At 40.5% G+C, this 27384-nt stretch overlaps 1 protein-coding gene across 9 annotated transcripts in view; it reads left to right on the forward strand.

The window, feature by feature from the left end:
- Nucleotides 1-20928, forward strand: part of LOC109931223 (NEDD4 like E3 ubiquitin protein ligase) — a 210293-nt gene extending 189365 nt beyond the window's left edge. For all 9 annotated transcript variants that reach the window (XM_020530552.2, XM_048595938.1, XM_048595901.1 and 6 more), the window contains 3 exons: nucleotides 15246-15342; nucleotides 15711-15783; nucleotides 18917-20928. In XM_020530552.2, the coding sequence (XP_020386141.2) occupies nucleotides 15246-15342; nucleotides 15711-15783; nucleotides 18917-19019 (273 nt within the window). In that variant the 3' untranslated portion in view covers nucleotides 19020-20928. The remainder of the gene's footprint in view (nucleotides 1-15245; nucleotides 15343-15710; nucleotides 15784-18916) is intronic.
- The last annotated feature ends 6456 nt before the right edge of the window (nucleotides 20929-27384 follow it).

Below are 27384 nucleotides of genomic sequence, written 5' to 3' on the forward strand. Positions count from 1 at the left end.
ACTGGCTTCATCCCCGCCTCCTTGACCTGTCCGTCTTCTGCTCCACTATCCACCTTCTATCATCGCCTCCCCCTCTCTCTATTTATTTCAGAGCCCCCTTCCCCTTCCCCATTTCTGAAGAAGGGTCCAGACCTGAAACGTCAGCTTTCCTGCTCCTCTGACGCTGCCTGGCCTGCTGTGTTCATCCAGCTCTACACCTTGTTATCTATATTATACCATGACTCTCGATCCTGGCCACAGAGTGTAGAGTTTATTTCCCTGACTATACTATCCCCAATTGCAACTAAATTTCTCTTTTCTCCCTGGTCTTGACTGGATCTCTGTACCATGGTGCTATGGTCAATCAGCTCACCCTCCCTCCAGCCCCTGCTTTCATCCAAACAGGGAACAGGAATCTCAGAGATAGTAGGAACTGCAGATGCTGGAGAATCCGAGACAACAAGGTGCAGGGCTGGATGAACACAGCAGGCCAAGCAGCATCATAGGAGCAGAGAGGCTGACGTTTCGGGCCTCGACCCTTCATCAGAAATCTCAAACCTGTTAGACAAGCTTAAGGGCTGAGGCTAATGCAGCACAATCTGAAAGTACTCTTTCAGTGAGTGCTGCTGTGATGTGACAGTGGCTCAGTAACACATAAATTATGCATCTAAATCAAGTATTGAACTTTGTTCTGACAAGAGGCAAGAGTGATTCTTAAGGGTGAGGGGCAAAAGGCAGAATTCTTTTAAAAGTATTTTTGCAGAAAATAGTGGGTTATTTGTTTAATTGGGCAAACGTTGAAAAGAGACGCAATTGAGTGGTTCGGGCCAAAATAATTCCTTTGCAGCATCTGCTCATTTCAAAATTGTTGTCAATCAAATCCGCCCCTCTAATCATTGCTAAATGCTGTGCATAATTTTGTTTTCCCTTGATTGCAAAAGAAGACACCGGCCTGTGGCTCAGTGGTTAGCACTGCTGCCTCACAGCGCTAGTGACCCGGGTTCAATTCCACCCTCAGGTGACTGCGTGAAGTTTGCATGTTCTTCCCCGTGTCTGCGTGGGATTCTGCTGGGTGCTCCCATTGTCATTAGGTGGATTGGCCATGCGAAATTACCCATAGTGTTTTAGGGTTGTGTAGGGTAGGTGCGTCAGCCATGGGAAATGCAGGGTTACAGGGATAAGGTGTGTCATAGTGGGATGTTGTTTGGAGGGTCGACGTGGACTTGTTGGGCCGAATGACCTGTTTCCACCCCGTAGGGATTCAACTTCATTCCAAGGGAGGTTTGGAAATATTTCACTAAACATATATGATCACATTTGCCAAGTTCTGTGTTGAAAACAGCTATTACATGAGTTTGATTTTTCAGCTTGTAAAAAACAAAAGTCAAAGAAGTGACTCAAGATATAACTTAAATGGAAGTCACTTTTCTCTTAATTCATTCATGGGGTGAGGTAATCGCTGGCTGACCAGATGGCAATTAAGAGTCAACAACATTGCTGTGGGTCTGGGGTCACATCGGCCAGAACGGATAAGGATAGCAGTTTCCTTCCCTAAAGTGACAGTGGTGAACCAGATGGTTTTTTCCGACAACTGACAATGGATTCATGGTCACTGTTAGACTCTTAATTGTAGATTTTTTTGGTTTGTCTTTTACTTTGATGCATGTTGCAAAATGTTAAATCCTGCATATGCCCTTTGGAAATGATCCTATCAGGGCTCATCGGTATCTGAATGGACCACAGTATTTATTTAAACTTCAAGGTTCAGTGAGCCAAGTTAAGCAGTTATTCATGACACGTGGCTGACTGAAGCTACTTTTTTTTAAAGTTTTTGTAAGTGAAGTTAAGTTTCTTTACTGAAAGAACAAACTGAATATTCCCTTGTGAAATCATCGAGGTGCAGTTACTAATACTGTTTAACAAAAGATTCCTTCTCAATGTGCAGTGTTATTTATTTTTTGATTGAATTTACTTGTACTTGTGTTGAGCCAATCACAACTGGGAATTGGCAAAACTCAGTCGCCGCCCCCTGAAACATAATATAATATCAGTTGAAGCTTTACCACATACTATTTAATTGATAACTCCTACATCTGTCCCGATTCTGCATATTTATTTCTGAAGAAGGGTCTAGGCCCGAAACGTCAGCTTTCCTGCTCCTCTGATGCTGCTTGGCCTGCTGTGTCCATCCAGCTCTATAACCCTGTTGTCTCAGATTCTCCAGCATCTGCAGTTCCTACTATCTCTATTTATTTCCCCTACCTCTTTTTCCCTACCTAAAGTGCAAGTTGAATTGCAAATTATCCCGTCATTTTCAAGTACATCTGACTCAAAGTAATTGGGCAGAACTTCAAGTCAATTAGCGATCAGATTGGCTTTTTATTATAAAAATCCCAAGTGCATTTCAATTTCCAGGGAAATTTCTCTGAATTGATGATTAATGGCATTTTTTTAGACCGTAGGCAATAGGTAAGGTGAGGACCAAGTGGTATTATCACTAGACTATTAGTCTAGAGACCAAAGTAATTTCTCTGGGGGCCCGAGTTCAAATCCCTCCATGGCAGATGTGGAATTTGAATTCAGTAAAAAGCTGGAATCAAGACTCTAATGATAGCAAGAACTGCAATTGCTGGAGTCAGAGTCGATACAGTGTGGAGCTGGAGGAACACAGCAGGTCAGGCAGCATCAGAGAAGTAAGAGAGTCGACATTTTGAGCCTAAATCCTCCTTCAGGACTGGGGAGGGGGAAGGGAGCTGGGAAATAAATAGAGGGAAGAGGGTTGGGGCTGGGGGAAGGTAGGTGGGATGGCGATAGGTGAATGCAGGTAGGGAGTGGTGGGGATTAGTCAGTGGGAAGGGTGGGGCGGATAGTTGGGGAAGGAGGTGGACAGGTTGTGTCATGTCAAGGAGGTGGGGATGAGAAGGATGGTTGGACATCGGGTGGGGAGATTTTGAAACTGGTGAATTCTACATTTAGGCCATTGGGCTGTAAACTCCTGAAGCAGAATATGAGATGTTGTTCTTCCAGTTTACGTGTAGCATCATTGTGATACTGGAGGAGGCCCAGGATAGACATGTCACCCAGGGAGTGGGAGTGGGAGGGGGAGTTAAAATGGTTAGCAACTGGAAAGTGGTGTTGCTTATAGGGTAAGGAACACAGGTGCTCTGCAAATTTGTCACAGAGTCTACCTTTGGTCTGACCGACGTAGAGGAGGCCACATCGGGAGCAACAGATTTGCAGGTTGGAGGATGTACAGGTGAACCCCTGTTGGATATGGAAATTTTGTCTTGGGCCTTGGATGGAGATGAGAGGGGAACTTGTGGGGGCATGTGCAGCACCTCCTGCGGTTGCAGGGAAAGGTGCCGGATGTGCTGGGGTTGGTGGAGAGTGTGGAGTGGACGAGGGAGTCGTGGAATGAGCTGTCCCCACGGAAGGCAAATAGTGGTGGGGAGGGAAATATCTCTTTGTTTGTGAGGTTAGATTATAAGGTGGTGGAAATAGCAGAGGATGTTGTGCTGGATGCAGAGGTTGGTGGCGTGGTACGTGAGGACCAGGTGGACTCTGTCTTCAAGATAACAAGGTGTAGAGCTGGATGAACACAGCAGGCCAAGCAGCATCATAGAAACAGGTATTTTTATTGGGGGAGGGGCTTTGTGGGCAGAAATGCAGGAAACGCAAGAGATGCGGTTGATGCACTGTTCAAGCTCCTCATGGGAGCACGAGGCTGCGCTGACGTAGTCATCAATGTCACAGAGGAAGAGGTGGGGGATGGTGCCGGTGAAACAGTGAAAGAGGGACTATTCCATGTATCCTTTGAAGAGGCGGGCATAGCTCTAATGATGAAATTGCTGTTGATTGTTGTAAAAACCCATCTGGTTCATTCATGTCCTCCTTACTTGGTCTGACTGTGTTTGACTTTTAGTTACACACTGGGCAATTAGGGATGGGTGATAAATGTTGGCTAACCAGCGACATCAATTAAACAAATTGGTGACATTGTGTTATATCAGAGGTGATGACAATAAGTAAAAACAACTGCTGGTTTCAATCATTACACATTTTTCTTGTCTTAGGATTTGTTTGTAATGCGTCACCAAGTGTTTTCTTGTGGGAAAGTGCTTTTTGCTTCGCATGTTTTGTTTTGCTACCATTTTTTTAGGAAACCTTAAGAGTGTTAAATTATGGAGAGATGTATTTATCCAATTCACTTTGAAATTTATTATTAAATCTGCATCAACTATCCTTTGAGCAGTGCATTTCAGATCGTAACCACTCAATACATCCAGCAATTTTGTTTCATTTCATCACTGGTTCCTTTGTAAATGACCTCAAATCTATCCTGTGATATGCAATTTGAAGCTCAAGGAATTGCAACAAAATATTTGACCTAGTTATAAAATTTTCTGAACAGGAGACAAGAGTAAGATAATGGCAGCAACTCTAATTGGAAGAATGTCACTGTGATCTGTAATGGGTTTCAATTATTCACGATATTTATTAATGACTTCACGATAGGCACATTTGCAAATATTCTAATGATATAAAGATGGATGACATTGTAAGCAGTATAGATGGAAATGGACCATCACATTTATAAATGGGTAAATGAATGGAAAAAGCTGGCAAATACATTTAAATATGGACAAAGATGAGGTAACCCACGTTGAATCTAACATGTTTATGTCAAGACTACTTTCTGGATGTTTCTGTTTTTAACCAATCAATGGAAGTCCAGAGAGATTTGACAGGGTGGAAGAATGGCACAGAAAAGGGGGTGCAACAGTGGCATGTCATAAGACCATAAAACAGAGCAGCAGAAATTAGGCCATTCAGCCCATTGAGTCTGCTCTGCCATTCAATCATAGCCGATAAATTTCTCAACCCCATTCTCCCGCCTTCTCCCCATAACCCTTGGTTCTTTTAACAATCAAGAATCTATCTATCTCTATCTTAAATATACTCAATGACCTGACCTCCACAGCCTCGGTGGCAATGATTTTCATACATTCACCACTCTCTGACTGAAGAGGTTTCTCCTTATCTCCATTCTAAAGAGTCTTCCATCTACAGTAAGGCTGTGTCCTCTGGTCCTCATCTGTCCTGCTAATGGAAACATCTTACCAACGTCCACTCTATCCAGGCTTTTCAGTATGCTGTAAGTTTCAATTATTTCCCTCCTCATCCTTCTAAATTCCACTGAGAAAGACCCAAAGTCCTCAAACATTCCTCAATGTTAAGCTGTTCATTCCTGGGATCATTCTCGTGAACCTCCTCTGGACCCGCTTCAGAGCCAGTACATCCTTACTGAGGTACAAGGCCCAGAATTACTCTCACTATTCTAAATGTGATCTGACCAGAGCCTCATAAAGTCTCAGAAGCACATCCCTGCTTTTTATATTCAAGTCCTTTCAAAATAAATGCCAACATTGCATTTGCCTTCCTAACTACTGACTCAACCTGCAAGTTAACCTTGAGAGAAATCTGGACTCTGACTGCCAAGTCCCTTTGCACTTCAGATTTCTGAATTTATTCCCCATTTAGAAAATAGTCTATGCTTCTATTCCTACCAAAGTGCATAACCTCTCACTTCGTATTCTATCTGGCACTTCTTTGCCCACTCTCCTGACCTATCTCAATCCTTCTGCAGCCTCCCTGCCTCAATGCTACCTGTTACTCCACCTAACTTTGTATCACCCGGGGTAGGCAAATGCCTGGTGCTATTATCGCTAGACTATTAATCCAGAAACCCAGCTAATGTTCTGGGGACCCAGGTTCGATTCCCACCACGGCAGATGGTCGAATTTGAATTCAATAAAAAAAAGGTCATCTGGAATTAAGAATCTGTTGATCACCATGAAATCATTGCCAATTGTCATAAAAACCCATCTGGTTCTGTAATGCCCTTCAGGGAAGGAAATCTGCCACTCTCACCTGGTCTGGCCTACATGTGACTCCAGACCCACAGCAATGTGGTTGACTCTCAGTTGCCCTCTGAAATGGCCTAGCAAGCCACTCAGTTGTACAAATCGCTACAAAGTCTCAAAGAAATTGGGAGGCAGATTTTGGAAAGGTTCAAAAATAATAGGGTTGTTGTCATGGGTGACTTCAACTTTCCTAATTTCAACTGGAACCTCTTAAGTGCAAATACTCTGGATGGAGCAGATTTTGTCAGATGTGTCCAGGAAGGATTTCTGTCTCAATATATAGATAAGCTGACTAGAGGGAAGGCCATATTGGATTTGGTGCTTGGCAACGAACCAGGCCAGGTGTCAGATCTATCGGTGGGAGAGCATTTCAGTGATAGTGATCACAACTCCCTGACCTTTACTATAGTCATGGAGAGGGATAGGAGCAGATGGCATGGGAAAGTATTTAATTGGGGGAGGGAGAATTACAATGCTATTAGGCAAGAACTGCGGAGCATAAATTGGGATCAGATGTTCTCAGGGAAATGCACAACAGAAATTTGGAGGTTGTTTAGGGAGCAGTTGCTACGAGTACTGGATAGGTTTGTCCCACTGAAGCAAGAAAGAGAAGGTAAGGTGAAGGAACCTTGGATGACAAGACATGTGGAACATCTAGTCAAGAAGAAGAAGGAAGCTTACTTAAGGTTGAGGAAGCAAGGATTGGACAGGGCCCTAGAGGATTATAAGGTAGCCAGGAAGGAACTGAAGAATGGACTTGGGAGAGCTAGAAGGGGGCATGAAAAAGCCTTGGTGAGTAGGATCAAGGAAAACCTCAAGGCATTCTATGCATATGTGAGGAACAAGAGGATGGCCAGAGTGAGGGTAGGGCCAATCAGGGATAGTGGAGGGAACTTGTGCCTGGAGTCAGAGGTAGTAGGGGAGGTCTTTAATGAATACTTTGCTTCAGTATTCACCAGTGAGAGGGACCTTAACATTTGTGAGGACAGCATGAAACAGGCAGATATGCTCAAACAGGTTGTTGTTAGGAAGGAGGATGTGCCAGAAATTTTGAAAAACATGAGGATAGATAAGTTCCCTGGGCCAGATGGGATATATCCAAGGTTACTATAGGAAGCGAGGGAAGAGATTGCTGTGCCTTTGGTGATGATCTTTGTGTCCTCACTATCCACTGGAGTAGTACCAGATGATTGGAGGGTGACAAATGTTATTCACTTGTTCAGGAAAGGGAATAGGGATAACCCTGGGAATTACAGACCAGTCACTCTTACCTCTGTGCTGGGCAAATTATTGGAGAGGTTTCTGAGAGACAGTATTTATGATTATTTGGAAAAGTATAGTTTGATTAGAAATAGTCAACATGGCTTTGTGAGGGTCAGGTCATACCTCACAAGCCTTATTGAATTCTTTGAGGATGTGACAAAACACATCGATGAAGGTAGAGCCGTGGATGTGGTGTATATGGATTTTAGCAAGGCATTTGATAAGGTTCCCCATAGTAGGCTCATTCAGAAAGTAAGGAGGCATGGGATTCAGGGAAATTTGGCTGTCTGGATGCAAAACTGGCTGTCCAATAGAAGACAGAGTGGTAGTAGATGGAAAGTATTCAGCCTGGAGCTCGGTGACCACTGTTGTTCCTCAGGGATCTGTTCTGGTACCTCTGCTCTTTGTGGTTTTTATAAATGACTTGGATGAGAAAGTGGAAGGGTGGGTTAGTAAATTTGCCGATGACACAAAGGTTGGTGGAGTTGTGGATAGTGTGGAGGTCTGTTGTAGGTTGCACTGGGACATTGACAGGATGCAGAACAGGGCAAAGAAGTGGCAGATGGAATTCAACCCAGAAAAGTGTGTAGTGATTCATTTTGGAAGGGCGAATTTGAATCCAGAATACAGGGTTAATGGCAGGATTCTCGGCAGTGTGGAGGAACGGAGGTATCTTGAGGTCCATGTCCATAGATCCCTCAAAGTTGCCACCCAAGTTGATAGGGTTGTTAAGAAGGCATATGGTGTGTTGGCTTTCATTGACAGGGGAATTGAGTTTCAGAGCCGTGAGGTTATACTGTAACTCTATAAAACCTTACTTAGACCACACTTGGAATAATGTGTTCAGTTCTGGTTGCCTCATTGTAGGAAGGATGTGGAAGCTTTAGAGAAGGTGCAGAGGAGATTTACCAGGATGCTACCTGGAATGGAAGGCAAGTCTTATGAGGGAGGATTGAGGGGGCTATGGCTTTTCTCATTGGAGCGAAGAAGGATGAGAGATGACTTGATAGAGGTGTACAAGATGATGAGAGGCATAGATAGAGTGGATAGCCAGAGACTTTTTCCCAGGATGAAAATGACTATCACGGGGGGGCGGGCATAATTTTAAGGTGATTGGAGGAAGGTACAGGGGAGATGCCAGAGGTAGGTTCTTTACAATGAGAGTGGTAGGCGTCTGGAATGCACTGCTGGCTGTGGTAGTCGAGTCAGATGCATTAGGGACATTTAAGCGACTCTTGGATAGGCACATGGATGATAGTAAAATGTACGGTATGCAGGGTAGATTGATCTTTGTAGGATAATAGGTTGGCACAACTTCATGGCCCAAAGGGCCTATACTGTGCTGTACTGTTCTATGTCCTTGAAATGAAGCATCACCTGGCATCACCAGGACGGATCATCTGGCATTGACCGAGGCAACGGAAAAGACAACGGCAGAAACAGCCCTGTCAACCCTGCATAGTCCTCCTCACTAACATCTGGGGTTAGTGCCAAAAATGGAAGAGCTGTCTCACGGACTAGTTAAGCAACAGCCTGACCCAGTCACACTCTCAGAATCATACCTCACAGACAATGTCCCAGACAAACTACCATCGCCATCCCTGGATATGTTCTGTCCCACCAGCAGGACAGACCCACCAGAGGTGAGAGCACAGTGGTAAACAGTCGCAAGAGTGTTTCTCTCAGAGTCCTCAACATTGACTCCGGACTCCAGGAAGTTTCATGTTTTCAGGTTAAGTACGGGCAAGGAAACCTCCTGCTGATTACCACATACCGTCCTCCCTCAGCTGATGAATCTGTACTCCTCAATGCTGAACAACACTTCGAGGAAGCACTGAGGATGGCAAGGGCACAAAATGTACTCTGGGTGGGGGATTTCAATGTCCACCACCAAGAGTGGCTCAGCAGCAGTACTACTGATCAAGCTGGTTGGGTCCTAAAGGACATAGCTGCTAGACTGGGTCTGCAGCAGGTAGTGAGGCAACCAACAAGAGGGAAAAGCATACTTGACCTCATCCTTACCAATCTCCCAGCTGTAGTTACATGTCAGTATCGGTAAGAGTGACCATTCGCACAGTCCTTGTGGAGACAAAGTCCCTACTTCGCGTTGAGAATAACTTCCATCTTGTTATGTGGCACTATCACCAGTGGGATAGATGGGACAGACTTCGCATAGATCAAACAACTGAAGACTCGGCATCCATGAGGCACTGTGGGCCATCAACAGCAGAAGAATTGTACTCCAGCATAATCTGTAACCTCATGGCCTGGCATATTCCCACTCACACATTAACGCCAAACCAGGGATCAGTCCTGGTTCAATGGAGAGTGTGGGAGGGCCTGCCAGGAGCAGCACTAGACATACCTGAAGATGAGGTATCAACCTGGTGAAGCCACCAAACAAGACGACTTGCACGCCAAATAGCAAAAGCAACAAGTGATATACAGAGCTAAGCAATTTCAGAACCAACGGATCAGATCCAAGCTCTGCAGTCCTGCCATATCCAGTCGTGAATGGTGGGGGACAATTAAACAATTCACTGGAGGAGGAGGCTCCGCAAATATCCCCATCCTCAATGATGGAAGAGCCCAGCACATCAGTGCGAAAGATAAGGCTGAAGATATCACAGCAATCTTCAGCCAGAAGTGTCAATCCTCCATGGTCCCCAGCATTACAGATATCAGCCTTCAGCCATTTTGATTCACTCCACGTGATATCAAGAAATGATTGGAGACACTGGATACTACAATGGCTATGGGCCCTGACAACATTCCAGCAATAGTACTGAAGATTTGTGCTCCAGAACTTGCTGCTCTTCTGGCCAAGCTGTTCCAGTACAGTTACAACACAGATATCTACCCGACAATATGGAAAGTTGCCCGAGTATGTCCTGTACACACAAATCAGAACAAATCCAACCCGGCCAATTACCGCCCCATCAGTCTCCTCTCGATCATCAGCAAAGTGATGGAAGGTGTCATCAACAGTGCTACCAAGCAGCACCTGCTCAGTGATGCCCAGTTTGGGTTCCGCCAGGACCACTCAGCTCCTGACCTCATTACAGCCTTGGTTCAAACATGGACAAAAGAGCTGAATTCCAGAGGTGAGGTGAGATTGACAGCTCTTGATGTCAAGGCTGCATTCAACCAAGTGTGGCATCAAGGAGCCCGAGCAAAACTAGATTCAATGGATATCAGGGGACAAACTCTCCAGTGGTTGGAGCCATACCTGACACATAGGAAGATGGTTGTGGTTGTTGGAGGTCAATCATCTCAGCTCCAGGACATCTCTGCAGGAGTTCCTCAGGGTGATGTTCTTGGCCCAACCATCTTCAGCTGCTTCATCAATAACCTTCCCTCCATCATAAGGGCAGAAGTGGGGATGTTCATTGATGATTGCACAATGTTCAGCACCATTCGTGGCTCCTTGGATACTGAGGCAGTCCATGTCAAAATGCAACAAGATCTGGACAATATCCAGGCTTGGGCTGAAAAGTGGCGAGTGACATTCATGCCACACAAATGCCAGGCTGTGACCATCATCAATAAGAGACAATTTAACCATCACCCCATGACATTCAATGGTGTTGCCATCACTGAATCCCCCACTATCAACGTCCTGGGGGTTGTCATTGAACAGAAACTCAGCTGGACTCACTACATAAACACAGTGGCTACAAGAGCAAGTCAGAAGCTAGGAATACTACGGCAAGTAACTCATGTCCTGACTCCTCAAAGCCTGTCCACCATCTACAAGGCACAAGTCAGGAGTGTGATGGAATACTCTCCACTTGCCTGGATGAGTGCAGCCGCAACACCATCCAAGGCAAAGCAGCCCGCTTGATTGGAACTACATTCACAAGCATCCACTCCCTCCACCACTGATGCTCAATAGCAGCAGTGTGTACTATGTGCAAGATGCACTGCAGAAATTCACCAAAGATCCTCAAAGCACCTTCCAAACTCTCAACCACTTCTGTCTAGAAAGACAAGGGCAGCAAATATATGGGAACACCACCACCTTCAAGTTCCTCTCCAAGCCTCTCAGCATCCTGACTTGGAAATATATCACTGTTCCTTTACTGTCACCTGGTCAAAATCCTGGAATTTCCTCTCTAATAGCATTGTGGGTCAACCCACAGCAGGTGGACAGCAGTGGTTCAAGAAGGCAGCTCACCACCACCTTCTCAAGGGCAATTAGGAATGAACAAGATATGCTGGCCAGCCAGTGATGTCCACATCCCACAAATGAATGAGAAAAAAAATTTAGCCAGAATGCCCTCTGTTCCTTCATCCAGATCATTAATGTAAAATATGAAAAGTAAACGAGCACAGAATATAATGAGAAAGCCTATAATGAGAAACCGTTCTGTCTAAAGGACTAGAATACAAGTAGGCCAAAGACATACTTCCGCTATGTAAAAATATGGTCAGACCACACACACAGAATTTTGAATAATTTTGGCACCAAATCTTTGGAAGTATATTTTGTAAATGGATGGGTGCAGTGCACTTAGACCAGAATGATTCTTGGACTTCATGTTATGGAGAGCAAGAACGCAAACCATCATTACATTTCCTAGAAATTGGAGTGTTAAAGGTGATTTGATTGAACTAGTCAACATATTAAGGAGAACAGATAGGATCGATGGAGACAAACCGTTCCTGCTTGTCTGGGATTCATCGGCCTCCTTTTAACAAATTGGAACTAGGCTTGAAACTGGGAAACATCTTTTTGTGCAAAGGACAGTAAAATTTGGAACACTCTTCCATTGATGACTGTTGGTCCTAGATAATTAATTTTAAAACTCAGATTGCTGGAATTCTGCTGATCAGTTCATTAGGGATATTAGGCATTTTGTCAAGCTCCAACAGCAATTTAATCATTCAAAAGTTCATTCCCACTACTGTTTGTATTTATTTAAAGGCACCTACTTTCCCTTTAACACAGTATAGTATAAACAATGGTTTTGGCAACAATTTGCTGTTGTAGGTTTGACGTTTGTATTCACCTAATATTTTTGAATTTATTGTTTTTTTTTAATATGGAAGAGTAGGCAATTTTATTGAAGCATGACGTTTTTTTAGCAAAGTACATTTTCTTCTGATTAGATAGGCAAGGCGAGGTGGGGACATAGAATAGAGATTTAGGATTCTGATTATTAAATGTCACTTCGTGTTCTCTGCTATGAAAATTGAAGACTAGTGCAGTCTATTGTGATTATTTTGATTGACAGAAGTGTCAAGTTCACGAAAAATCCTTTAGCAGTGATAAGCCACAATCTTCTTCACAAACAGGACACATCACATACTTGGCTGTTGCAAATTTTCTGCTGTCAGCTGGCTGATATTCTCCTGCCAGCAACATTGCACTTACTTCGTTCCATCGTGTAATGATTGTTATGCCTTGCTAGGGTAGCATGATGGAAGTCAAGCCCTACTACTCCCAGAGTCACCACAAAATTTAATTATTTTGAAAACTATCCAAAGTAGCCAATTTATCAATCCCTTAGGGTTGACAGAAAGCATGGACCAGGTTTCTATACTTAACAAAAGTTATTATTTATTGCAAATAAGAAGACAGTAAGTATAGGTAACAAGGTGTAGAGCTGGATGAAATTTCTGAAGAAGGGTCTAGGCCCGAAACGTCAGCCTTCCTCCTTCTCTGATGCTGCTTGTCCTGCTGTGTTTATCCAGCTCTACACCTTGTTATCTCAGATTCTCCAGCATCTGCAGTTCCTACCATCTCTGAGTAAGTACAGGTAACCCATTATGGACTGTCAACATGTAATCTGACTGGTTAAAACTCTGTCTGTATACACGAACACATGGGGAAAACAATTAGTGTTATGGGCAGAGGAAAAGATTGGGGAGGCAGTTCAGGGGGCCCTGTACACAGGGTTTGCTGAGATGATTCTTGTGTTGATCAGAACGCTGCTTCTCAGTCTCTGAAGAAGAGTTCCAACCCAAAACGTCAGCTTTCCTGCTCCTTTGATGCTGCCTGGCCTGCTGTGTTCCTCCAGCTCCACATTGTGTTATCTCTGACTCCAGCATTGGCAGTTCCTACTCCACTGCTTCTCGGTCTTCCTTCTCTGATATGTTCATTTGTTTGCAGGAGGCACAAAGTGACTAGTTCCCACTTATAAAGGTCTTTGTTGCTTTTAATTGGTAAGTCAACTGACAGGAACTGGAAAGGGGAAACTGGCTATTTTCAGGTTTGAGATGATTTTGACTGCAGAGAAAGGACAGAACTTTGATCTTTGCAGAGATCCGATGGCTTCTGCCAAAACTTTAACCAATCAAGCTATTCAACTATCTGGGAGCTAATCTCACAGTTAGTGGTAGGCAGAAGGGCTTTTGTTACTGGTTTGCAGACTAGCCATGAGTTAGCAATCAGCTGTGTGATGCCAACTAAAGTTGCATTTGTACAAACTCCTTGTCTCCAACTCCTCTATAGTGACTTCCACTATTGTTTGACTAAGTAGCTTTGTTAGCAGTCCATGCTCTGAGTGTCAGGTTACTTTAAATAGTTCAGCAAAACTTCAACAGATCTTGGTTTCTGAAACAGTTCTTTCCCCATTTCGGTCCACAAACAAAAACATAGAAAAGTAAAAAGTTACAGTTTTCCTATGATTATCTCTCTTCATGAGCAAGACAGCTGGTATGTAGCACTTTCTGGTGTGTACCTGTCATCATTGTTCTGAATATCCATTGACGAGAACTTTTAGTGTAAGGAGACCAATATCTTGGGTCACCTAATAGTGTTGCTTTAGGAAATAAAAAACGAAAGAACTACGGATGCTGTAAATCAGGAACAAAAACAGAAGTTGCTGGAAAAGCTCAGCAGGTCTGGCAGCATCTGTGGAGGGAAAAAACAGAGTTAACGTTTCGAGTCCGGTGACCCTTCTTCAGAACGAGTATTGCTTTAAGATTTGAATTACGGCAGCCTGATGATAATCAAATAATTGTTGATGAGATAAGCTGACTTAATTGTTTTCCAGTAATTAGAATCCTTCCATCATACTGAGAATCATAAGCACTCCCAGATGGTCCCCCACATTCTACATCCACCACTAACTCCTTCTCACACCTCTTAAACTTCAGGACATGGAAAATTTTGATGCCTATGTTTCAACTTGCAGCAAGCCCTGTTTGCCTATCGCCTCAATGCTTGTTGACCATTAGTGGCTGCGGTCAAGCAACATTTCAACTTAAAAAATTATCATGCTTGTTTTCAAATCCCTTCATGGTCTTCCCCTTTTCTATTTCTGTAATCTCTTAATGCCCCACAGCTTTTCCAAGATATGAGTTCTTCTAAATCTGGTTTCTTGTGCATCCTTAATTTGAATTGCTTCACCTTTGGTAACTGTGCCTTCAGTTACCTCATTCCAAGATCTGGAATAATCTCCCTATACATTTGTACCCCTCTGATTCACTTTGGTCCTTTCAGACACTCCTTAAAACCTACCTCTTTGGCCAAGCTTTGACACACCTGATTTTATAATCTTGTAAATGACTTGGTGCCATAATTTTGTTTTGTACTACTACTGTGAAGAGCTTTGGGATGTTTCATTACATTAAAGGGAGGCAATGGCCTAGTGGTATTATTGCAGGACTGTTAATCCAGAGACCCAGGTAATGTCCTGGAGACCTGGGTTCAAATCACGCCACAGCAGATGGTGGAATTTGAATTCAATTAAAGCCTGGAATTAAGAGTCTGATGATGACCATAAATCCATTGCCAATTGTTGGAAAAACCCATCTGGTACACTAATGCCCTTTAGGGAAGGAAAGCGTCATCCCTACCTCGTCTGGCCTCCATGTGACTCCAGACCCACAGCAATGTGGTTGACTCTTAAACTGCCCTGTGGGCAATTAAATGCTGGCCTAGCCAGTGATGTCCTCATCCTGTGAATGAATAAAAAGGCTCTATATAAATATAAATTCTCTCTGCTCTAATTGGGTGAAGTAGTCAATGATTTGGTTATGGCTGGTATTTTTAATTAACTGTTGACTTCTTATTGATTCTGCTTCCTACTTTCCCGATTGTTCATTTCTCCCAACTTCTGACATCTCCAGGCTGTGTTACTGATGGATGCTGAGAAACGTATTCGACTACTACAGTTCGTTACAGGAACTTCAAGAGTGCCTATGAATGGGTTTGCTGAACTGTATGGTATGTGACTTATTTTTCACTATATATGAAACTTTAATCCTCAAATTTTAATTAATAATTATAGTTTGCTATGTATTTGAATAGAACATTTCATGCATCAACACACAAAATTTATACTTGTAGCTTTATAGTATAATTACAGCATGTTTATAAGAAAATATGATTTATTCAGCCAAATCTTTCTTTTTTATTAATTCTTGGGAGATGAATCCTGTAACCAGGACTGCTATCTATTGGTCATTCTAGCTGCCCATCAGAATGTGGGGTCTGGGGGAGTATTCACGCAGTTTGTTTTAATATATGCCTTTAAGATGGTAGAGAAACTTGTTCTTAAAATCCTCTGCTGTACTAATTGACATTTCACATAGGTTCCAATGGTCCTCAGCTGTTTACAATAGAGCAGTGGGGAACTCCAGACAAGTTACCAAGGGCTCACACATGGTAAGATCAATCATGTTGTTAAATGTATGAATTGTGTCAAATTTATATGCATTGCCTCTCTGCATTCTTACCAAAATATATCACTCCACACTTGACTGTTATCTGCCCTGGGTCTGTCCATTTTGTCAGGCAATTACATCTTCTTGAAATCTTTCATTATCTTTCTCCATATTTAGTATACTGATGAGTTCCATGTCTGTTCAAAATGTTAAAATTGTATGCCGTATTCAAAGGTTCACATCATTAATTTACATCAGAAATCACCAATGGATTTTTAAAAATGTATTCATTTGAGAGATGTGGGCATCGCTGGCTGGTTGGCATTTATTGCCTATCCCTAATTGCCTTTGAGAAGGTGGTGGTGAGCTGCCTTCTTGAACCACTGCAGTCCACCTGCTGTAGGTTGACCCACAATGCTTTTAGGGAGGGAATTCTGTTTTTGACCCAGGACTCAATAATAAATATTGAATACCATTTCACCTTCCTGCCTGAAAAACAGTCATTCACAACAATACTCATTTCCTTTCACCAAGTCATATCAATGCACGTTATCAATGTCTTTTTAAAGTCTACATTCAAATATATAAAAGAGTTACAGAACTGTACAACATGAAAACAGACCCTTTGGTCTGACTCATCCATGCTGACCAGATATCCTAACTTAATCTGGTCCCATTTGCCAGCATTTGGCCCATATCACTAAACCTTTCATATTCATATATCCATCCAGATGCCTAATCCATGTTGTTGATTGTACCAGCTTGCACCACTTCTTCTGGTAGCTCATTCTATACAGACACCACCCTCTGTGTGAAAAAGTTCCCCTTTAGATCCCTTTAAAATATTGCCCCTCTCACCTTAAGCCAATGCTCTCCAGTTTTGGATTCTCCTACTCTGGGGGAAAAGACCTTGTCTATTCAACCTATCCTTGCCCCTCATGACTTTATAAACCTCTATAAGGTCACCCCTCAGCCTCCATGGAAAATAGCCCCAGCCTATTCAGCCTGTCCCTAGAACTCAAACTCTTCAGCCCTGGCAACATCCTTGTAAATATTTTCTGAACACTTTCGCATTTCACAACATCCTTCTTATAGCAGGGGGACTAGAATTGCATGCAATATTCCAAAAGAGGCCTCACCAATGTCCTGATTAGCCCTAACATGACCTTCCAACTCCTATACTCCTTGGAATAAAGGCAAGCATACCAAACACCACCTTCCCTATCCTGTCTACCTGGGACTCCACTTCAAAGAACTATGAACCTGCACTCTGAGGTTTCCGTTCAGCAACACTCCCCAGGGCCTTACCATTGAGTGTATAAATCCTGCCCTGATTTGCCTTTCCAAAATGCAGCACCTCAAATTTATCTAAATTATACTCCATCTACCACTTCTCGGCCTATTTGCCCATCTGCCCATCTGATCAGGATCCCATGGTACCCTGAGGTAACCTCCTTTATTGTCCGCTACACCTCCAATTTTGGTGTCATCTGCAAACTTACTAAACATAACTCATATATTCACATACAAATCATTTCTTTAAAAGACAACAAGCAGTAGACCCAGAAAAAACCAAAAGATCTGCGGATGCTGTAAATCAGGAACAAAAACAAAGTTGCTGGAAAACTGGAGTTCTGAGGAAGGGTCACCAGACCCAAAACGTTGACTCTGATTTTTTTCTTCACAGATGTTGCCAGACCTGCTGAGCTTTTCCAGCAACTTTGTTGTTGAAGCAGTAGACCCAGCAGTAATCATTGTGGCACCTTGCTGATCACAGACCTCTAGTCTGAAAAGCAACCCTCCACCATTACCATCTGTCTTCTACCTTCGAGCCAATTCTGTATCCAAATGTCTAGGTCTCCCCATATTCCATGTGATCTAACCTTGCTAACCAGTCTACCACGCGGAACCTTGTTGAATGCCTTGCTAAAGTCCATGTAGATCATGTCTACCACTCTGCCTTCATCAGTCCTCTTCAGTACTTCTTCAAAAAACTCAATCAAGTTATTGACACACAACTTCCCACGCGCAAAGCCATGTTCACTGTTCCTCATCAGTCCTTGCCTTTCTAAATTTGGCTATGTTACTAAACTAGTAATTCAGAGGCCTAGAATATTTTCACTACGGCAACTGGTGGTTTTGAATTCAGTTCATTAATTCCAGCTGGTTAGTGGTGACCATATAATTACTAGATTGCCACAAAAGCCCATATAACTCACTAATTCCTTTTAGGGAAAGAAATCTGCTGTCATCACCTTGTCTGGCCTACATGTGACTCCCGGCATCCACATTTTTAACTCTACCCCTGAAATAGCCTAAAGATCTCATTTGTGCTAAGTTGCTGTGATAAGGGATAGTTTTTCAGGGCATACCTTCACCACATGGGTTGCTTTAGTTCAAGAAGATGGCACACTACCACCTTTTCAGGGAATTAGGGATGGACGATAAATGCTGATGTTGCTAGCAATGCCCATGCCCTACGAGTGAGTTAAAAATAAACTGCTAACCACATCCACCTTCTTGTTATCTCCAAGAAAAGTCAATCTAATTAATATTACTTGGTGGGTAGGAAGAAGTTCTAATGAGGGGACCTCAAGTTCTCAAAGGTCATCAGACTTTTCCCATCACTGGATTTATTATTTTACAACCTTTCAAAATAAAAGTCTGTGTAATTTTGCAGTGATTGATACCTGTCTTCTATAAGTTAGAAAGAGTTCGGGGAGTTTTGGTATTTGCAGGGGCCCTAACTCCCAAGAAGTATGTATGGCCTCTGAGCTAAATGGCTTAAAAATTGTTTAAACGGAACATTTGGACTTTTCATTGTTTTTCACTTTGGAGTATCAGAGGAGAAATGAAAAGTGCTGCTGTAGTTAGTCATTTGCATTCCAAAATATATGAAAGCTGTTATTGTCAGAGTCTTTAATTTTAATTTGTTTTACAACATGAAGATTGTACTTTTTTTGAGTTCTAGCGCATGGAAAACTATCTGTTCAAGTTCCCTGGTTATTTGCAAGCAATGCAACAACAAAGTTTGCAGTTTTTTAAAATCTTTTTGATTAACAAACATACATCATCACTTTTGTGCTGTGTTGCCTATTAGATTTTTAATGACATATTTATTCTCCTGTTCACAGCTTTAACCGCCTTGATTTGCCACCTTATGAATCTTTTGAAGATTTACGAGAGAAACTTCTAATGGCAGTGGAAAATGCTGAAGGATTTGAAGGAGTAGATTAATTGGCTGCAGTTGTGGTCAACAAGATGCTGCTTATAATTTTTTTTAGAGATAGGAACTTTACCAGTGGTATCAATATAATTGCACAGTGACATTGGTACATGGAACAAATTCTTCTATGTTAATTCCTATTTCAAGTTTCTGGAAGGCTGTAAAATTCAAAACTGACTCTCCAGACAACAGTAATAAAAGAAGAAAAGTGGATAATATGTGGATGAGAAGTGCATTTCAATAGAACTTAACTGTGTATTAAAATTGTTCTTTAAAGACATTTTACCAACTTTGTAATGAAAGTGAATCGGAACTATCACTTTCACAGGTATAGTATTATCACTTTGTTTACTCAATGGATTGCAAACTAACCAGTTATATACAGATCCTTCTAATTAACCCAGTTAAAAGGCACAATCTGTTAAGCGATAAAATATTTGATTCACATTTTTCTGTCAAACATGCTTATATAGTAGTGTATTGATATTTCCACTGTGAAATGTCTGTGCCTCCTTTTACCCACAAATCATGATCAAAAGCACTTTTTAAGTTATTGATGATGTAGATTAACACCTTGCTAGAACATGAAAACAGAGATGGTGGTATTTTTCTTTAATGGAATTGTTACAAATGAGCATAAATGAGATTTCAAATGCAAGTTACAGCAACTGGTGTTAACTTTATTTTTAATGATCTTTTCCATTTTGCTAAGTAAACTAAACATAGTTATCCATTGAGCATGCAATGAAATAACATCTGCACTAAGAGGACTGCCAAAAAACTTGAGGTGTTCTCTTAAAATGTTACCTGAATTTTCCTCCCTTTTTGAAGTAAGGTGACTGTTATCTGATAGGGTAAAGCAAATTACAGTAACATGCCTGTGACATCTGTAGCATGCCTGCTTAAATCCTTAGACTGCTGGTGAGTCCAGGATATGACTGCAGGCTGGATCTTGAACTTTAATCTTACTCATTGCAAGAGGTAAAACAGTACGCAGTGATTAAGCTACGTGAATGTCAGGAGTTATTTTATTATTGTAATACTTACTAATTTCAAAATTTGATGCTGACTAACTTAAAAATAACTAACACTATAGACAAGCCAAACAAAAAGACTTGATTACTCTTTAAATAACCACCAGCCTTTTCTTTGCTTCTGTTTCTCTAATTACCTAATCTTCTGTCTATTTTGTTTTTAACTTAGACTTTTGTACTGCCTTTATTTCTTGACCACCTTTCTCCTTTACCTGTTGAATTCCACTTTCTCCTCCCACCACCTGTTTTAAGACCAGGTTATTTTTTCCTTTAAAAGATCTATTTGATTAGCTTAAAATTGGTCATTTTGAGCTGGTTTTAACTAAGCAAATAGATAATTTTGACTATGACCAGATGGATAGCATAGAACAAAGAACAAACCAGGAGGGGACTCTAACAAATGCGGTTCTTCTGTGAGAACCTCTCTCCTTTCACTCAGATAATCATTTATTTCAAACTTTCACAATGAAAGCTAACCACTACCAATCAAGTTTCGAACGATTTCTATATTTGATTCGTTATTAGTAGAGCTATGCTAATCTTTTAATACATGTGTTCTGTTGTAACACCAAGAAATCTAAGGGCACTTTATACATGGCTGTTAATTATTTTTAAATGTGTACATTTTTAATACCGAGTTCAGTATCCACTGCAATATAAATGCTTTGGACACCAACCTAAATTTTGCTTATTGACACAATAAAACCAACGTAGACCTCAGCCAAACATCATTTCCTGTTTACCATTTTTCACCAATGTGCATTTTCCCTTTGAATGCCTACCGTACAATTCAAAAACTCATCTCAAATATGTTGTGGAAAACATGTCTTGAAATCCTTCTTTCCCTATTAAATTCCCAAAAAATAAACTCTCCTTATTAATGTTGCAAGCTTTGTCATTTTAATTTTATGCGTATACATTAATGAGATTAAGATAGTTATCTAACTTAGAACGATGATGAAGTGCAACAAATCTCGTATTACAGAAGGTGTTTCAGAAAACTTCTAACACTTCATAAAGTCTTAATGCTGATTTTACAGCCATTTTACAGATGGGTTGACCTCTGTAATTGAGTTCTGTTCTCCCAGTTTATTTTTTATTGACAGTTTACTTTATTTTTCACAGGAGTGAATACATTTCTGTCCATTGTCTGCTTTATGCCCAGAAAGATGGGATGTTCTAAACGGTTAATAGTTTAATAACCATTGTTGAAGCTACTTTGTGATTAGTTGATAAATGCTCCACTTATAAAATGGCAAACTGACTGTTTTAGAAAATTTATGTATCGTGCTGGTTAGAAAATGAATACTTCCGCCTTCAACAGTGGTATGTCACTCCTTATGGTTCTGCAGCCTTGAAAATCTAAACTGCAACTAATTTGGTGCTTTTGAGTTCCCAGTGCTTCAGTACTAAACAACAGTAGTAATGAAGAAACTTTTCAGAATTAACCACTTAATCAAAGTGCCATTACTATTTTAAAAAAGGGAATTCAAATTTAACATCCTCAGACATTCCAAAAATTCAGTTCGGTCAATGACTGCTTTTGAAGTGTCAGCACTTTTGTAAAATAGAGAAGATTCTGTGAATAGCAGTGGGATAAATGACCATTAAGCCATTTTAGTAATGTTGCTTATCTCCCACAGGAGAACACTCCCTCTTCTTCTTAGAATTCTGCGAAAGAATAGTTTACAGCCACCAGAGAGGGAAGATAGCCCTCAGTTTAATGTCAGATTCAAAACATTCCATTACTGCACTGGACTATCGGCAAAGTCTATGCGTTCAAGTCTTTGGGATTTGAATCTACTATCATCTAAATGACAGATGTGACACACAGCTGATGTATCAAAAGAAAAGCAGTCATCTTTGTGTTAAAGCTACATCTTGTAGACTAGATTTTGATACTTTTGAGTGTGTAGCTTGAATTGATTACACAAAATCAATAGGGTGCTATCTGTTGTCACTGGTGGGTCCAAAGGGAGTAATAGAAAAAATACTCTGGAAAGATAATGTTGAAGACATTTGCTCAGCATAGAGTGTTAATGAAAGGCTGCCAGCTTTGTCAGAACAAAGATTTTCTGAAGAATAAAAACTTATTTCTGTCATCACTAATATAAGGGAACCAAACCAACCAAAATATTTCAAGATACTAAATATATGTATTAAAATAACTAACAAAAGAAATTGTGTCAAAGTACAGGTTGTCAGCCAATAGAATTCCTTTCTATAAACAAGATAGTTGGAACAAGCTGAAGGAATTAGATATCAATGGCTTAACAGCAGTTGTGGGAAGCATAATTATACAGCTACTGAAAGAAGGAATAGAAAAAAAACCTATAAACATAAAACATAATAATCAGTACTGATTTAAAAGGCAGAATATTCTGTGAAAAACTTTGAACTATTTGAAAATATCATAGAATAGGTCAACTTAGGTAAATCAGTCACTTGGAAGCACAGAGCTTGAATATTGCTGAAATTTTCTGTCTTACTCATCTGGACATTTGAAAGAATGTCAAGTTTCAAACAATTACAATGTTTTTTTTTTCTTTATTCATTCATGGGATGAAGGTGTTTCTGGCTAGATAGCATTTATTGCCCATCGGGCAGTTAAGAGTCAACCACATTACTGTGGGTCTGGAGTCACATGGTAGGCCAGACCAGGTATAAGGATGGTAGTTTCCTTCCCTAAAGGACATTAGTGAACCAGATGGGTTTTTCCTGACAATTGACAATTGACAATGGATTTATAGTCATCATTAGATTCTTAATTCCAGATATTTATTGAATTCAAATTCCACCATCTGCCATGGCGGGATTTGAACCCAGGTCCTCAGAATATTATCTGGGTCTCTGGATTAACAGTTCAGTGATAATACCACCAGGCCATCTTCTCCCCATGCGGGAGAAAAAAAGTACTGTGTGGTTGGCAAGTCCTGCTGATGGGTTGCCATAGGAGTAGCAACAAGGAATTAAAGGCACCCCAACCCATCCCAACTAATTCAGAAAGGTTTAAGGCTCAAGCATATTCCTTTGATTTGCAGAGAACAAATACCTGCATATGAAAGTGTGCAAATTCTAGCATACATAGATGAGACATATTCTAGGCTAGAACTGAATATCTTTAATTTGCTGTTAGTGCATTTATTAGCATACTTAAGACTGTTCTGCAAGTGTCTTCCAATTATAAAATTCATAGATTTTTTTTTTGTTTTGGGTTTTCAATTTCAGGCTGGTTGAGTACTCTGAGAGCAATCCCTTTTTAATGTGCTTGTTCAAATTTGGGAGCTTATTAATGACTGTGCTAGTACAGATATGCTAATGATATGTGTTGAGTCACCGTATCACAACCATGTACATCATTTTCTGAATTTGTATTCATTGAATTTATGAACTTTGAAACTCCTGCAGTTTTAATTTTAATGCTACCACGTTTGTTCAAGTAGGTGGTGTAGCCAAAGGATCCCTAATAGGTCCAGCGCTCATTCGCATTTTCTTTGTTTTGACAGAATGGGCCCTAACCTCCTGTCACATGCATATTTCCTAAACAGAGATGATGAGTTTATGGTCTTGGAATTATTAGTCATTGGAAGATGCCTTAATATGCCTTAATAGCTCTATCCTGCACTCGGATACATTTTTGAGATGGAGTAGTCTAAAATACTTTTTCTTGTATGGAAGTTGAGAAATCTGCTTGTACTTTCTCCACTACTATCTACCACAAACCTACCTTCACCTATCAGTATACGTATTGGGGATTCATACAGGTTCATGTCCTATAAGATTGCCCTCATCAGCAATCATGTAAATAGGGCTCTAGACATTTGCTCGCTTTGCAAGGTTGATGCAGAAATAGAACATATCAAGGATAGTCTGCCGGACAATGTCATTCTTGATCAAATTATGGTTCACTGCAAATTGCATATACTCACATAAGTCAAAGACAGCCACTTTCAGACCTGTAAAATGCCCAGTCTACCTCAAATTCCGCTGGAAAGACAAAATGTCTCAAACGCTTGAAGAGTGGATAAAGCAAACAAGTTTTATGCTGCTACAACCTGGCTACACAAGTGGTATTTTCCAATAACAGGATGTTACCATCAGTACAAGAAGAAATTTTTTCAATCCTAAAATTAAGCAACTTCATGTATCAATTTCAGAATTGGTACAATGTCTAGTTCACAGACAGGTCGTATGTCCTGACAATTGACTGATTTGCATCAAACAGCCTAATCCTTTGATTTTTCAATAAATAGAGTACAGATCATTTTCAACCAGTCCATGCTTGCAAAACCCAAAAACAAAATGTATGCTGTTAGTTGTGATTCTACGATTGGAAAGCACTTGCTGAACAATCCTGAGTGCACTAATAACTGTCCTACCAACCAATTTAAGATAATCAGAGCAGCACGTAACATGGCTGATTTAAACTTGCTAAAATCAACATGCTTTCATATGCAGGAACCAATTCTCTGCGAAGAAAAGCATTAGCTCAGGTATTGTAAGTTTTGAATTCCCAGGGGAGTGGGGAGCCAATTATACTCCATTACTTTCTTGTGGTGACTCCTCTACCAAACCAAAGTTGTCTTGTGAACTATTCAGCACCTGTTTCTTCTGCAGTGTAAGTTGTAATTTTTTAAAAATATTGACATTCTTGCATTTGTCCTGAAGAGTTTAAGCCATAAAGCTTAATGTCTGTTTTCGGCAATATTCAAAGATAAAACAATTGATGTAATATATTTGAATTTCCTAAGAACATGCAAGAACAGTAGAGAATTTTTGCACCCTCCTGCCCCATATTTGTCTTCTTTGAGGGCTAAATAAATCTTCTCTGTGTCTAAATAGGGTAAAGGATCAGAGGGCTCCATTGGTCAATGCACACACATCAATAAAACAGGTCTTGAAATGATTTTTAATAATACATTTAAAGAGGGAAAGAATTTGAAAACAGAAGTTATTTTAAACTTGCATGTAAAACTGGTTAGACCAATTTGCAACACTATTATAAAAAGGATATACAGACACTGGCGACAATGAAAAAATCTTGGACAAGTAGACCTAGATATGTTTCCAGTGGACCTGAACAAGGGGCCAAAAATAGAAGATAGGCATTAATAAATCTAATAGCAAATACAGGCAAAATGTCCTTACCCAAAGAATAGACGAATAACTGGATTTAATTATACACCGAGATAGTAAAAACTGACGATGCTGGAGTCAGAGATCACGCAGTGTGGAACTGGAGGAGCACAGCAGGCCAAGCAGCATCAGAGGAGCGGGAAAGTTGACATTGCTGAAGAAGGGTCCCGACCCAAAACGTCAACTTTCCTGCTCCTCTGATGTTGCCTGGCCTGCTGTGCTTCTCCAGCTCCATGCTGTGTTATCTTTAATTACACACAGTTGTATTTAAATATAAGATAGGTAAGCATGAGGGTGAAAGGAACAAACATGCACGTTGATGGGATTAAATAAAGAAGGATGCAAGTAGCCTGTCATAGAGTTTAAGTATCAGTGTGGGCCTGTTGGTATTTCTATGCTGGTAAAATTTGTACTGTTGACCAGTGGTTTCTTATGTTTGTGACTTCTTCAGTTCAAGATTTTGGATGTTAGCAGCTTTCAAATTAGATTTTAAACAGCAAGAAAATAAACTAAGAATTTTTCAGCCAAGAAAGTAAAAGGGACATTGGGCAACAGGGTAGATAATATAGGAGCTGATGCAAGTGAAAGATGTTCTTGTTTTTCCCTTGCTCACTGGCCTTCTTTGTGTTTCTAGCATTTTGCATTTTGTTTCAGATCTCTGCTTACCTCAACATATTGATTTATGTAACTTCCAGCAAGATTTCATGCTGCAGGATGCTGAAAGCACTGTGGCCATGATAAAAATCATATGCTTCAGTGTCCTGGATTAAAGTGTTAAACATTATGCCTATTAAGGATTAATTTGTTCACCAAATAAGAAGCAAAGATTTATAAACTTAAAGTGGAAAATGTAAAATTTGTAAGATGAAATTACTTGGCACCTGGTTTCATTGTAAAATTTCTGCATGAATGATAAAGAAATTATATCTAGCTTAGCTGGAGAGATGAATTGCTAACCAATAGTAAATGAAAAATTTTGGCCACAAAAGTAAAATACTGCACATGCTGAAAACCTGCATGTGCTCAGTGAGCGTCAGGCAGCTTCAATGGAGTGAAACTAAATTAGCATATCAGGTCATTAACCCTTCAGAAGAACTTTTTTCTTGATTCACTGAACAAAATATTAACTCTATTTCCCCCTTCAAATGCTGTCTGACCTGGGTGTATCCAGCATTTACTCTTTATTTATTTAAGTTTCCTATGATTATGCTCATTGAAGTAAATATTTATTTTAGCCTTGCTAATGTTTTTTGCAGAAATTCATTGCTTGCTGCCTTTGTTTTTCTAAGCTACTGCTTTTCACCCAGTAGATTGTACCCTGCAGATTTGTCCTGAAATGTATTGACTTTTATTAAGATAAAACTATAAAACTGATATACCAATACCTTAATTTTTCTAATCCTCATCCAAATAGGTTTTCTCATTTTAAATTTTCCTACTCTATTGTTAATCTTATGAAGTGATTCACCTATATCTCTCACATCAATTAAAATGTTTCCTTGATTTCTCGGCTTTTACTCCCAAAAAGTTAAAATGTTTGAATGGAGTGCAGCTTCTGGTGCATTCAATTTAGATAAAGGTCCATAAAATTGTTCATGGTGTTGATGACAGCATTTGTGCACTAATCATGATGTTCTACAGTATATAGCTGGTGTTGAATTGCTTTTAACTATTGAGTTGTAGTAGTAGTCGAAGGTAATGGCCTGTAATTCCACACCCAGGGCATTGATGGGAAACTAATTTAGGCTTTAACAGAAGTTGCTGGAAAAGCTCAGCAGATCTAGCAGCATCTGTGAAGAGAAAATCAGAGTTAACATTTCGGGACCAGACCCGAAACATTAACTCTGATTTTCTCTTCACAGATGCTGCCAGATCTGCTGAGCTTTTCCAGCAACTTCTGTTTTTGTCCCTGATTTACAGCATCTGCAGTTCTTTTGCTTTCTAATTTAGGCTTTGTCTGATTGCAGCAGTGTAGTTGAGTGGAAGCTTTTTATTTTAGTAAATGTTATGAGATATTTGAAATTGAGTGGGTACTTTCAATCTGTTTTTCTTCATTGCCAATAATAATACAACTACAGTTAATATACAAGACAAATGTGAAGTGCTTTGGCAATTTATAAAAATTAGTATTCACCTTTATACTGTTGGTACATCATCTAGTCACCTATTTGCGAATCATAATGTTACAATGACATTGGCAGTCAGT

This window comes from Rhincodon typus, chromosome 1 (genome assembly GCF_021869965.1).
Source record: "Rhincodon typus isolate 14 chromosome 1, sRhiTyp1.1, whole genome shotgun sequence".
Lineage (NCBI taxonomy): Eukaryota > Metazoa > Chordata > Chondrichthyes > Orectolobiformes > Rhincodontidae > Rhincodon > Rhincodon typus.